The 12941-nt window shown below is 36.6% G+C and overlaps 1 protein-coding gene across 5 annotated transcripts in view; it reads left to right on the top strand.

Annotated features, from left to right (window-relative positions):
• GRM7 (glutamate metabotropic receptor 7) overlaps nucleotides 1–12941 on the top strand; it is an 855283-nt gene that overhangs the window by 430804 nt on the left and 411538 nt on the right. For all 5 annotated transcript variants that reach the window (XR_008297019.1, XM_027042528.2, XM_027042527.2 and 2 more), the window contains exons 3-4: nucleotides 940–1081; nucleotides 9202–9356. Coding sequence is in view for 4 of the 5 variants with exons in the window: in XM_027042528.2 (XP_026898329.1) it covers nucleotides 940–1081; nucleotides 9202–9356 (297 nt within the window). In the remaining variant the exon portion in view is untranslated. The remainder of the gene's footprint in view (nucleotides 1–939; nucleotides 1082–9201; nucleotides 9357–12941) is intronic.

Here is a 12941-nt window from a genome sequence, read left to right as displayed (position 1 = left end):
GGTGGGGCTTGAACTCATGAACTGTGAGACCATGACCTGAGCCAAAGTCAGCCGCTTTACTGACTGAGCTACCCAGGCACCCCTATACCAGCCTTTCTTAAAGTGTGTTTTATAAAGTACTATATCCAGGAGCTACTACTAACCAAGAGGTGGGGTCATGAGGAGTACATCAATTGCTTAGTAAACTGCTGCATATTTTCATCTTGAAATTCATGACAATTAATATCATAACAGCTCTGAGAAATCTGAATAAACACATCTGTTTTTTAATTTAATACCCTTTCTTTCTAACAAAAAATACATAATACCAACTACCTTATAAAGTTTTTAAGATGGGATAACATATATAAAAACACATATTTGAGGGTTGAGTACATATTACCTGGTCAATAAATGTTTGTTACTGTGATTTATAGTAGTTGGTGTTTTTGATGGTGCTGTTTTATTTTTAGATTTATTCCATTGGCTGACCTTTAAAAGTTGGGATAGATATGAAGGTGAAAGAAAAAAAAACATGGGAATGCAAACACCAGGAAAGTCACAAAAATTGACCTGAGCTTTAACTGTTTCAGTACATTTTTATTGTAGTTTATTGATTTTAGTTTTCTTGTAGTGTAGCACATTCATTTTAAAGACCTTCCTCCACCCATTTTGTCAACCTAAATCTGTCTCCTCAGGATCAGTATCAATGGTGTTCCTGGGCATTCTTAAGTGCAGTACTAAGAAAATCAGGCTGTGCAATATCATGGAGGATGCATCTATTATGAACAACAGCTCAGGACTTCACATAATACCTGCAGCCATCCTCATTCAGCAGCATCACCAAGAAAGTGCTATGTACTCAGAAATCAAAATTCCCTCCTCCTCAGCTACTTACCCTGGTTCCTTTGGTATCTCTGAGGGAACTTTATTGACACTCTGCTTTCTTTTCTTAAACAGGTGGGCTCTGCATTGCACAGTCTGTGAGAATCCCCCAAGAGCGCAAAGACAGAACCATTGACTTTGATAGAATTATCAAACAGCTCCTGGACACCCCCAACTCCAGGGCCGTCGTGATTTTTGCCAACGATGAGGATATAAAGTAAGGATGACTGGTGTAATTCATTAATATGCATGCTGCAACTTTTGGAGACAGAAGGATCAGGATACTGGCAGAGAAAGGGGAAAAGATAGCACAGAAGCAAATCTATAATTACATAGTGGGGAAGTCTGTACGTGCTCTCTCCCCTACACACGTAGTGGTAGCCAACCACGGAAGCAGCAGTGTGTTCCTGTCATGTCTTCCCCTCTGTTAGCAAAATAAATGTATTCAATTACTTGTAAAAAGAGAAAACCACTGGACCTTTCAGAGGTTCTTTTATTAAAAATATACCCAAATGTAACAGACTTTTATCCGAAGAATGGTTCCTCTTAATGTAAAAGAGAAAACGTCTTATAATTCTGGCTATATTACTACTGCTTTAGACTCAATATGTTCCAAACCAAGCTTGTCCACCTCCACATCTCCAGTCCACTTCTTCCCCTTCTTATCTTGATTCTTCTTGGAGTAAAAAATCTGATTGGAATCATGACTTGTTTTCCTCATTCCTGCATTCTTGGCCAAGCTATGTAGAGCTAACCTTTGTTTCTAGAACATAATGTGTCCGGAATATGTTTTTTTCTTTTTTTTTTTTATTATCTTCAATTTGTCTTTTTTTTTTAATATGAACTTTATTGTCAAATTGGTTTCCGTACAACACCCAGTGCTCATCCCAACAGGTGCCCTCCTCAATGCATGGGGGCACTTGTACCCCAGTGTTTATAGCAGCCAATAATAGCCAAATAGCTTTCAACAATAGCCAAATTATGGAAAGAGCCTAAATGCCCATCAAATGATGAATGGATAAAGAAATTGTGGTTTATATACACAATGGAATACTATTTGGCAATGAGAAAGAATGAAATACGGCCTTTTGTAGCAACGTGGATGGAATTGGAGAGTGTTACGCTAAGGAAATAAGTCACACAGAGAAAGACAGATACCACATGTTTTCACTCTTATGTGGATCTGGAATATGTTTCTAAGACACAAATGTGCCTTGATTTCTTCTCTGACCACTACCACCTTGGTCCATAATATTTATTTATTTAGAATAAATAGTAATTACACTTGCTTAAAAATATTTTAAAAATCTAGGTTTATAAAAAAGTTCCATTCATCCTACCGCCTCCCCCCAGCTAACAGGTTCTCTTTTTCAGCTGCAGTGGCTAGTGACCAGTTTCTTGTATACTCTTCTAGAGATAGTCTATATTTTTATATGACGGTGGCATACTATGTGTACATCTTGTTGTATTCCCTGCTAGCTTTTCCTCACTATTTTATCATGGATGTCTATGAATATAAGTACCTGTCTATCCAGTCTTTCTAATAGCTGTGCAGAATTTCATCTTATACCCATACTATAATTTGTTTAAATGCTGCCTTATTGATTGACATTTGCAGACTTTTGTAATTATAAATAATGCTGCAATAAACTTCCTTTTCCACATCTGTGCATGCAAATATAAATATGCAAATACAGATTATTAATATATGCATTTTATGCAATAGATAGATATGTGGTAATATAACACAAATATATAAATGCAGTTATATTATGTATTTATCTTATAAGTTTTTTTTAATATTTTATTTTTGAGAGACAGAGAGAGAGAGAGACAGAGTACAAGTGGGGGAGGGGCAGAGAGAAAGACACAGAATCCATGAAGCAGGCTCCAGGCTCTGAGCTGTCAGCACAGAGCCTGACGTGGGGCTCGAACACATGAACCACGAGATCATGACCTGAGCCGAAGTCGGATGCTTAACTGACTGAGCCACTCAGGCACCCCTATCTTATAAGTGTTTTCAACATAAATGCCTAGAAAAGAAGTTTCCAGGACAAAGATGTATTCCAATATGAATGTTGTTTTCCAAAGAGATTGTGCTGGTGTATATCTCCACTGGTGTGAAAGAACTGGATGGAATTATTTAGTCTCTGTCTTAGAATTCAAAATACACCATTTAATTTGAAGGTGAGTATCTTTTATTCAGAGTGAGGTTTAAGGGCTCAGCACATTACTGCATCCTGCTTGGATTACTGCACTGTCATCATTGTCAGCCTTCCGATTTTGTGCCTCTCCCCTCCACACACACCCTAAATGTTGTTTCTGAATCCATCTATCACTTTCCCAGTATTAAACTCTGACCTAGGGTGTCAGGATTATTAAATGCCAAGCATAGTAAACCTGAAATTGAGATCCCTGAGGTATTTTGCAACTAATGAGCACCTGTGCAACTGTGTCACCTTGGGAAGTCTCCCCACTGTCACTCACCCCCATCCTGCTTCCCAATTTCTGAGGCCTCAGTTCTCCCATCAATAAAAGGAAAATCCTTTTAAGCTCTTTTTCTGTTTATCCAGCCTCGTCCCACCTTTCTAGTCTTATTTCATTCCCTGCTCCTCCATGTTTTGTGTTTCCTCACTCCCTGGTCTTGGTGTGTTCCCTTCTACCTGCCTAGAATGGTTTTTTTTTTTCCTTCCTCATTTTCTCATTCCAGTGCCATCTCTAGTGTGGCTTTCTGAGGGAAGATGTCTCTGAATGATGCACCTTTCGCAAATTCTTCATAGTTTATGTCACTAATGTTATTTTGAATCGCTTGATCATTTGTTTAGTGTCCATCTTCTCCACTAGTCTGTAAGCACTGTAGAGGCAGAGGTGATACCTCTTTGGACTTCCTTCTGTACTTTAGTCCCTCACATGGTGTTTGGTAGATAGTAAATGCTCAAGAAATGGTACCAAATAAATGAATGAGTGAACTCACTATGCTAATGCACACTCTTTATTAATTTAAAGATAAGCTTCTCTATGTGAACTTCACAATGCTTTAAAATGTGGTCCTAATTTAACATTTAGACCTCATCCCCACTCATCCACTTCTATACCCAAAATACATGGCTCTGGTCCTCTAGCAGTTCTAATGGCTTCTCCCCATGGTGTTTTGTTTTTTTTTTGTCTGTTTCTTCCTTCCTTCCTTCCTTCCTTCCTTCCTTCCTTCCTTCCTTCCTTCCTTTGATGGTGTTTTTTGTTTCTCTCCTTCTCTACCTGTTGAAATTGTCCATTTTTAAAGTCTGTCTCAAATATGCCCTTCTCCACGAAACTATTTCTGGCCATCCCTTAAATGTATTACTTCTCTTCTTACAAAATTCTAATATGTTGCTCCTAGGCCATTTTCTTCTACACTTTGTGTGGTAGTTACTTGAAAGATTTTGTTTTCATAATATTACTCTTTTGTTTTGTTTTTGCTTATTTCTCTCATCTCTATTGATCTCCTTCTTAATTGTCTCATAAATATTTTTCATACATCATTTTACACATTTTCAAAGTATTGAGAAGGTGTGGCTTTGTGTTTATTTCTAAATACATGGTATATGTCATGCAAAAATTACTGCAAATAGCTTTGGTGACTAATTCATCATAATACTCTTGACTTGTAGATAATGTGTGGTTTTAATTTGGGCTGTAAAAATGCATACAATCCACTCAATAATTATGCTTGTTCTTTTTGTTATGGGGTTTGTGTGCTGAATATTATTGTATACTGTGATCCATAGCAGTGATAGCAGAAATAGTTCTTGAACGCAGTAATAAAATTTAAGTGCATTTATGTTTCTTCTAAAACATGATCTCAAATATAGTAATGTCTGAAGAGTACTGTTAACTCACAATATTATGTTATTTCTTTTTTCAGAAGATTTACACTGTAAATGGGAAATTTTGAGATTTCTTAGAACATTAACTTCAAACACTTTGTTAGAGAATAGCAGTGAGAAGATAGTAATATCTAGATTTTAAAGCTAAGACAAATGCTCAGTAAGTCAAGGCCACTGATAATTTGAATTTTAGACAATAGTGGATCCTTTTACTGAAACACTTTTTTTTCTGATTATAAAAGTAATACATAACTATTGTACATCCAGTGAAAAACATGGTAAAGTTTTTTGTTGTTGTTGCTCTTTATTAAAAGGAATCTTTAAGTTTACTTTGCCCTGATTATCTAGAAAAGATTAAGGTTAGAGAAACTAATCACAAGCAATGATTTTAAATAATCTCTATAAAATGTGAAATCCCAATAATCAGAGATAGAATAAAATTCTGGTTTAATGTTTACCATCACTTTTTCCCAAACATACAGATTTTCCCCAAAAGAATTTCTCACTTTTTATCTTCCACTGTTTGTAATTCACATTTCACTTAACCGTAAGTATTTTTAAGTAGTTTACTCTTAGTTTTCTTAATAAATAAGCTCACAGTTTTTACATTTACATTAAAGTGAACATCTACTTTTTGCATTTTTTTAGTTTTGTCTTTTCTTCCTTGTTTTACTTGGCTTCTGCCCACCTTTGCATTTGCACTGTCTTCAATCTCAGCAACACCTTCTCAGTGGACTGTTAGGTTAACAATATGTTTTTAGCAGTATCCTTATTTTTCTGTGCTCTCAGATGACCCTGTACTTCTAACTATGTATATGTATACATACACTGGCAAAGTTTAGCCAGCTTTTATTATATACGACTTGAATAACCTATTGCAGTTTTTATTCATTGATTTTTCTTTTTTAACAAGTGCTTGTGGAAAGCTAAGTATATTCACTTTTTTTTCTAACGAAGCATATTCTTAATTACTTTTTAATCCATCCTTTGGATGCACTCTTGTTTGTTTAGACAGTCCCCTATTGCTCTACCTTTAGGTTGTCTGCAGTAACGAACATACATTTTTGACAGCGTTTTTGACATTTCCTTTGCATAGATTAGTAGAAATAGTATCTCTAGGTCAAGAGTACAAATGATTGATTGTGTTTATTTTTATTAAAATGAAAAACACCTATAAAAATTAAAATATAAGTGAAACACTTTGATACAAACAGCAGTGTCCAGTCCCTTCAGACTCTCTGGTTAAGCTCTTTTTGAGCAGTTATTTTAATTCTTTCAGCTATTTCTTCCTGTCTTATCTGCATAATGTGCCAATAACACAATTTTGGAATTATTAAGTTTAAATATTATCTATTAATTCCTCTTATGTTAGGTAGAATTTGGCTCACTTGTACCCTCCCTATTCTCTCAACGTTATCCTATAAGGTTTTCATTTAACAGAAACGAGTACGTGCTTTATTATGATTATATAAATATTATATACCACAGCATCAGATCTTTTTTCTATGATATGATTTTTTTGGGCAAAAGGTTTAGTTTTTCAAAGCATTCATATGATGATTTTTTACTTGCTTTTTCTTACTAATGTCCTATGTCTCACATCTGTTTCCATATATTCATGTGAAAGATAATCCATGAGTTCCATTTTTTTTTCCTGGACACTTACCTTCTCAAATATCCATCTTCCTGTTTTATTCTGGACCAATCTATATCATGGTAAGAAATTTTTCCCTGTCACTCATTTATGTTTATGGTTTCTTTCCTCATTTTGCTGTAGCATGCTCTTCAAAACTTTCTAGTAAAGGCTAAATTCAAGGAAAACATTTTGTGTTGCATGCCTAAAAAAATGTTCTCATTCTCCATATTTACTTAGTAGTTGGAACAGTTAGGCATAGCTTCATGTTTGTTTGTTTGTTTGTTTGTTTAAGTGTTTATTTTTAAGAGCATGCAAGCTGGGGAGAGGCAGAGACAGGGGGACAGAGGATCTGAAGCAGGCTCTGAAGTGGGCTCAGCGCTGACAGTCTTGACAGCAGTAAGCTCGATGTGGGGCTCAAACTCATGAACCCCAAGATCGTGATCTGAGCTAAAGTTGGATTCTCAACTGTCCAAGCCATCCAGGTGGCTTCAGACTTATTTTTAATTACATGATACCTGGCACATAAATGATTTTCAGCCAATAGCTATGGTGGCTAATGAGTTGTAGGACTTGTAACTTGCAAGGAGTTTGAGGTTCTAATTTTGGATGGAAAAGTCTGTAAGTTCTAGAGGACACATATGCTAATTCTGTTAGTACTGGGATTCTTTGTGTGTTAAATATTAGAATTCCAGATTATAATTTTTTTTTCTCAGAATTTGGAAGGCATTGCTCCACTATCCATCATCTTTTGTTTGCTTGGTTTTTGTTTGTTTGATTGTTTTTGGTATTAAGGGGTTGGTGATATTCTGCTTCTTATTTTTCTCCCTGTGTCCTGATCTTCTTTTGGAAGCTTTTAGGATATTTTAATTTTTTCCCCAGAAATCTTAAATTGTGTGACATGCTTGATTTTTCCCCATTATTTTGCTGAGTGAATCTTTTAAATTTGGAAATTCATATTATCAATTTCTTGGTCTCTTCTTCATTAAAAATATATTGTTACAAAATTCACTCTGTTGTCTCTGTATATTTGTTCTGGAAGTTTTATTAGCTGAATATATGTGTCCCTAGATTCATTCTTTAAGACTCTTATATTTTCTGAAATGTGTTCTACCTTTTTGTTGTTGTTTTGCTTTCTGGATAATTTTCTTCACTCTTTTTTTTTCTCTTCTAACATATTTCATATTTTAATAATGAAGAGCTATTTCCCATTGTTTGTTTCTATTTTCTATGTTATCTCGTTCTTGATTACAGAAGATATGATAATTCTTATTTAAATATATTTGTTTTTGTTCTTTTCTATATGTTTCTCTGCCCCACTATACATCAGTTTCCTTTTTGTGTTAACTTATTTGGTTTCTAGTTTACATTGGAGATTTTCTGCAATTACAGGTGATTTCTGGAAGTTCCCATTTGAGAGAAAGACCAAAGAGTTCTTGATACATGGACAGTGCATATCACCTAAAAGGGCTCTCAGTGGTCTGGTTAGACATCCAAGTTGCCATTCCATTAGAGGGTCTCTCTATGGCAGTGTATAGAATTATTCTTCTAGGGTGGTCCAGATTTTTTGAGAAAAGCTGTTTTCTCCCAGGGGAGACACTCTCTTAGTTTTCAGCATTCTGTAGGCAGAAGTGTAAATTTCCCAGAGAGTCTTACCATTTTAATACTTAGTGATAAATTTAACTTATAATTAACAGGTTTAATTCAACATTTCTCATTCACAACTTTCTGGTATTTGGATGTTTACAATATCAGAACCTATTCCTTATAGTTTTAATAGAAAATTACCATTCCATTTTCTGCCAAGAAGAAAAAGAATTTGGCCATATACCTATGTGACAAAGTACCTCCAAGTCTTGAGAAACAAACAAACCATTTCTCCTGTGGTATGACCCACCAGAGGACTCTTAGTTGTAGCTTCCTCTGTTCTACAAATGCAATCACCTTATCCACCTCTTCTTTCTTCCAAAAATATATTATAACTGTACCATGATTGATTACTTTTCATTTTGTTTTATTTGCCTTGTTGCCCTTGATATCTATATCTATATCTATCTCTATCTATATCTATATCTATATAAATTTTAAATGTTTATTTTTGAGAGAGATACAGAGACACAGCACAAGCAGGGGAGGGGCAGAGAGAGAGAGGGAGACAAAGAATCCGAAACAGACTCAGGCTCTGAGCTTTCAACACAGAGCCCGACACGGGGCTTGGACTCAGGAACGGCGAGACCATGACCTGAGCTGAGACATTTAACTGACTGAGCCACTCAAGTGCCCCATTTATATAGTGTTTTTATTTATAAAACTGGGCTGTAAAATTTTCAAGTATGGCATGCTTGTTCATTTCAATGAATAATTTAAGACCCTTAATTTAGATTGACATGGTGCTTTCCAGAAATTATATAGACCACCAGCAGTGAATGCAAACTCTCATTTCTCCAGCCCCATGCCCAGATTCACAAAACAAAACAAATCTTTTGGTCAACATGAAAAGCAAGTGTGATATCTTACCTTATTTTACATTTCCCTCCTTTCTAATGTATATGAATATGTATCTCCAGCTTACGGGTTATTTATATTTCTCCTTTTGTCATTTCTCTTTTACTGTTTCTTTCCTATTTTCTTCAAGCTGTTATGATCATTTTTCTTAGTGATTTATAAAATTTCTTTATATATGCAGGGATATAAATCCTTTGACGTACTTCTTTTTTGCCATTGATTACTTACTTTTTGAGAACTGGTAGCTTGCTTTCCTTCTGCTTGATTCCTAATTGATATATATGCATTCAGCAGCTGTTCCTTATCATTAATATAATTTTTTCTGTTTTTTCACAGGCAGATCCTTGCAGCAGCCAAAAGAGCTGACCAAGTAGGCCATTTTCTTTGGGTGGGATCAGACAGCTGGGGTTCCAAAATAAACCCACTGCACCAGCATGAAGATATTGCAGAAGGAGCCATCACCATTCAGCCCAAGCGAGCAACAGTCGAAGGTATGGGTTTTAACCATTGTAAAATATGCTAAGAGACTGGTTTGTGCCATGCAGGATGGCTCATTCAGGCGTCTCTTTGAGGATTTGGTATTTTTACATAATGTATGCAGTGTAATTTCAAACTTGTAGCCATGAAGTGCACATTAGGCCATATATCTCGTCTGTTCTTTTCATTGATAGTCCTCTTTTGAAGAGATCATGTGTTTTTATAATATCAAAATTCTTATTTTTTTTTATTGTGGCACCAGAGCTTTCTGAGAGAAGAGCATCACCATTAATAAGTGAAATAATAACACAATCCAAGTGTACATAACTGAACTGCATTTTTCTGAAAGAATATTTTCCCTTTGCAATGTATCCATTACTTCAACAGCAGAATAACTCTGGGGATTCTTTTCTTTGTTACTTCGTGGAGTGTCTTCCAGCCCCCAGGATCTCACTGCATACCACCTCTCTCAGGCACCAACATCACCTTGCCTTCATGGGTCTCTTTTTTTCTCACTCTCTTTCTCTTGCCTTCCTAAATCATTGCCTCTTTCTTTTCCTTTGCCTTCCTTGCTGCTACAAAGAGTCTTCAAGAGGAAGAATGAGGAGAGGGTGTTTATTGGTATCCTTCTGATCTAACAGAAGTTGCTGATTACAATTTATGTTTTCCTTTAATTTGAAAAGAAAAGTTATTTTGAAAAGAAGATACTGTGAAGAAAAGGAACTCCTCCACTGGTATCCTGCTGGTGTTTCTTTTCTGGTGGACTGTGTCTCCAAAGATTCCCTAAAACATGCTTGCTTTGCACGTTAAAAAAGCCTCTATCCTCTCACTCAAAAAGGGATCAAATATTTGCATTTCTTTCTATTCTGTCTCCACTCCAGTATAATTAATTATTCTCCCCAGAAGCCTGCATGGTCTATGGAGACCTTTTTAAACAAGCCAGGTTGTGGTTCAGTCACTGTTGCCTTTCTGTGTTATCTGGGGGAGATAAAGATCCCATGAGTCACCCATGTGTTCATTGGGAGGCTTTGAATTCATTTCATTCCCCAGTACGTGTCCTGAGAAGATTGCTTATCTTACAACACAGACCAATGCATTTGCAGATGGGTTGCAAAAATAAAAGATAACATTTTAACTATCTCCACTCCTTTTCACTAAAAATTTTGAGTATCCACCATATGTCTTGCTCTGTTCTGAGAGTTGAAAAACAAGATGAGGACAAAATCCTTACTTTCAAGGCATACAGAGCTGAGAGAAGGTGTCAAAAATAGCCATTGACTGAGTAACATGAGAAACACTGTAAATGCAATATGGAATCGATACCACAGGGTACAAAGGAGATACTGTGGAAGTTTCTCTGAGTGGTGGTGTTGCAGTTGGGGATACTCCTGAGAGGAGCTAAAGTCATGACTTGAAATGTATCAGGCAGGTGAGGAGAAGAACACCATCCACCCCCAACCCAGGGACAGAAACAGAAGAGTGAAGGAGCAGGGCATGCTGGGATAACAGTAAATAATTCATTCTACAGCACAACCCTGAAATCCTGAAATCCTTATGGTTCTTTAAAAATGTTCCCACTTACAGGGCATTGGGACAACTCTTTTCTCTCCTAGAGTTCCAGTCACTGCACTATTGGCCTAATTAACTCCTAATTCTGTCCTTTAGGACTTTGCTCAGACATTAATTTTCCTTGGAAGCTACATGTGACCATTCCACCTCAGCCAGGTTTGGGTTAGACACCCTTTCTGTTGCTTCTGTGGCATCCTTCATGACCCCTACCATTGTAGCATCTCTTTACTTGTCTCTGTCTAGAAACATATCTGTTATGTATGCCCTGCATTGTGTCCCCAGCACCAGTACCCCTTGGCCTGCATATGGAAGATACTCAAACAGATTTTTAAGTGTTTGGATGCTGAGATGGGTGGAGGAATCACAGACCACCTGACATCCTGCCATAAAATATGGCAGGGAAACGGGCCAGAGTTGGATTATGAAGGGTCTTGAAATTATGCTAAGGAAAGTGTTCTTTATTCTGAAAGTCTGGGCAGTGTCTGGAAAGTAGAATGTGATCAAAGGTGGTTAGAATGTTCACTCAGGTGATGTTATGGAGAAGTGAAGTGTAAGAGTCAGGTGAGAATGAAAGCAAGTAAGGAATGAGTGAGGTCCTTTCTTCCTTGGCTGTAGATGCCGCAAGACATGGATGCCTATACTCCATGGTTACTAGCTCCAGTTTCATGATATTTAGGGAAATTATTAAGTATCTTGAAGTTTTTATAAATTCTTGAAAAAAAATGTCCCGCTGTGTGTTTAGGGATACACAAAGTTCTCTTTTTTTGGGTGGGGAGAGGGGTGATACGCAAAGCTCTTAAATCAAACACAAAACAACATCCTAGATCTGAAAAAACATATTTATATCTACATTTGTATCTATATCAATGTCTATATCTATATCTATGCCATTTATATCTATATCTCTCTTTTGGGGAGGGGTTGTTCCAAACAATGAATTGAGAGAGAGATATTGTTAAAATTGGAACACGGTAGGGCAGCAACTCTTTATACAAAACTCTCTGCTCCTAACCAGATAAAAATGAGGATTTTCTCTCTCTCCCTCTCTCTCTCTCTCTTTTTGGCTGGTGTGTGTGGCTTATGTCTAGCCATATTGTCTATGTGCATTGCTACAAAGAACAGACTAGAGTTGCTCACTTAGAAGATGAGACATCAAGATTGTCACTGTGCATTTATAGTGACACACTCCTAAAGAAGTGCAAAAAGAAATGCATTTGCTTGCACTAAGGTTTGTAAAGCAAGCTATGAAATATCCCAAATGAAACTAATAAAATGGAGAATGTTCTGTATCAGCAAATAAGTTGTCCTCTCCTGTCTAATGTTTCTTTTTTCTTTTTGATAAATATCCCATATTGATTTCTACTGTCGTGGAACATCCTCCAAATATTTATAATACTCCTATATCCCTGTATCTTTGTGTTTTGTAATGTTGTATGTACAAATGCAAACAGGAAAAAGGCAATCAATAATCAACATGTTTCTTTTCTTTAGATTTATATTTTGAACATGTTCAGCAAAGATCTGAATTTTTGGCTGGTCTTTTCTCTATCTGCATGAATAATTAACAATAAATTGCTTTAGGCAAAATTGCTAGCAAGCACATGGCCTCTGTGAGAGTAGTGCTCATCTTCTTTTATCTTCTATCTGTATTTATTCTCCATTTATAGAAGAAAGGGCTTCTGTGTTTGCTAGCCAAGTGTGTTGTTCTTCCCCCTTTCAATTTGATGTTGATAGGAATTGTGCCCGGGAAAGGTCGGCCATGGCCCTGATCGCTGCCCAACACTCACAGGATATCTGGAGAACGTCTCCACAACTTGGCAGCTCTCCTCCAGCTCCTGAGCCAAAACACTTCTGTAATTTTCAGTGTCTCTGAATTGTCTGATGAGCCAAGGGATCTCTGGCATTTTCCTCTTTTCTGTTGCCCCATTAACTAGGATTTTCTGTCATCCTTTCCAGCCCCCAACAAGTCCTCAGAGCAAAAAATGTCCATGTTGCTTTCAACTCTTTGCCCTACAAAGTGCTCTGCTTCT

Source organism: Acinonyx jubatus, chromosome A2, assembly GCF_027475565.1.
Source record: "Acinonyx jubatus isolate Ajub_Pintada_27869175 chromosome A2, VMU_Ajub_asm_v1.0, whole genome shotgun sequence".
Classification (NCBI taxonomy): domain Eukaryota; kingdom Metazoa; phylum Chordata; class Mammalia; order Carnivora; family Felidae; genus Acinonyx; species Acinonyx jubatus.
The sequence above is the reverse complement of the archived record's forward strand: the minus strand, read 5'-3'. Positions and strand labels throughout refer to the sequence as shown.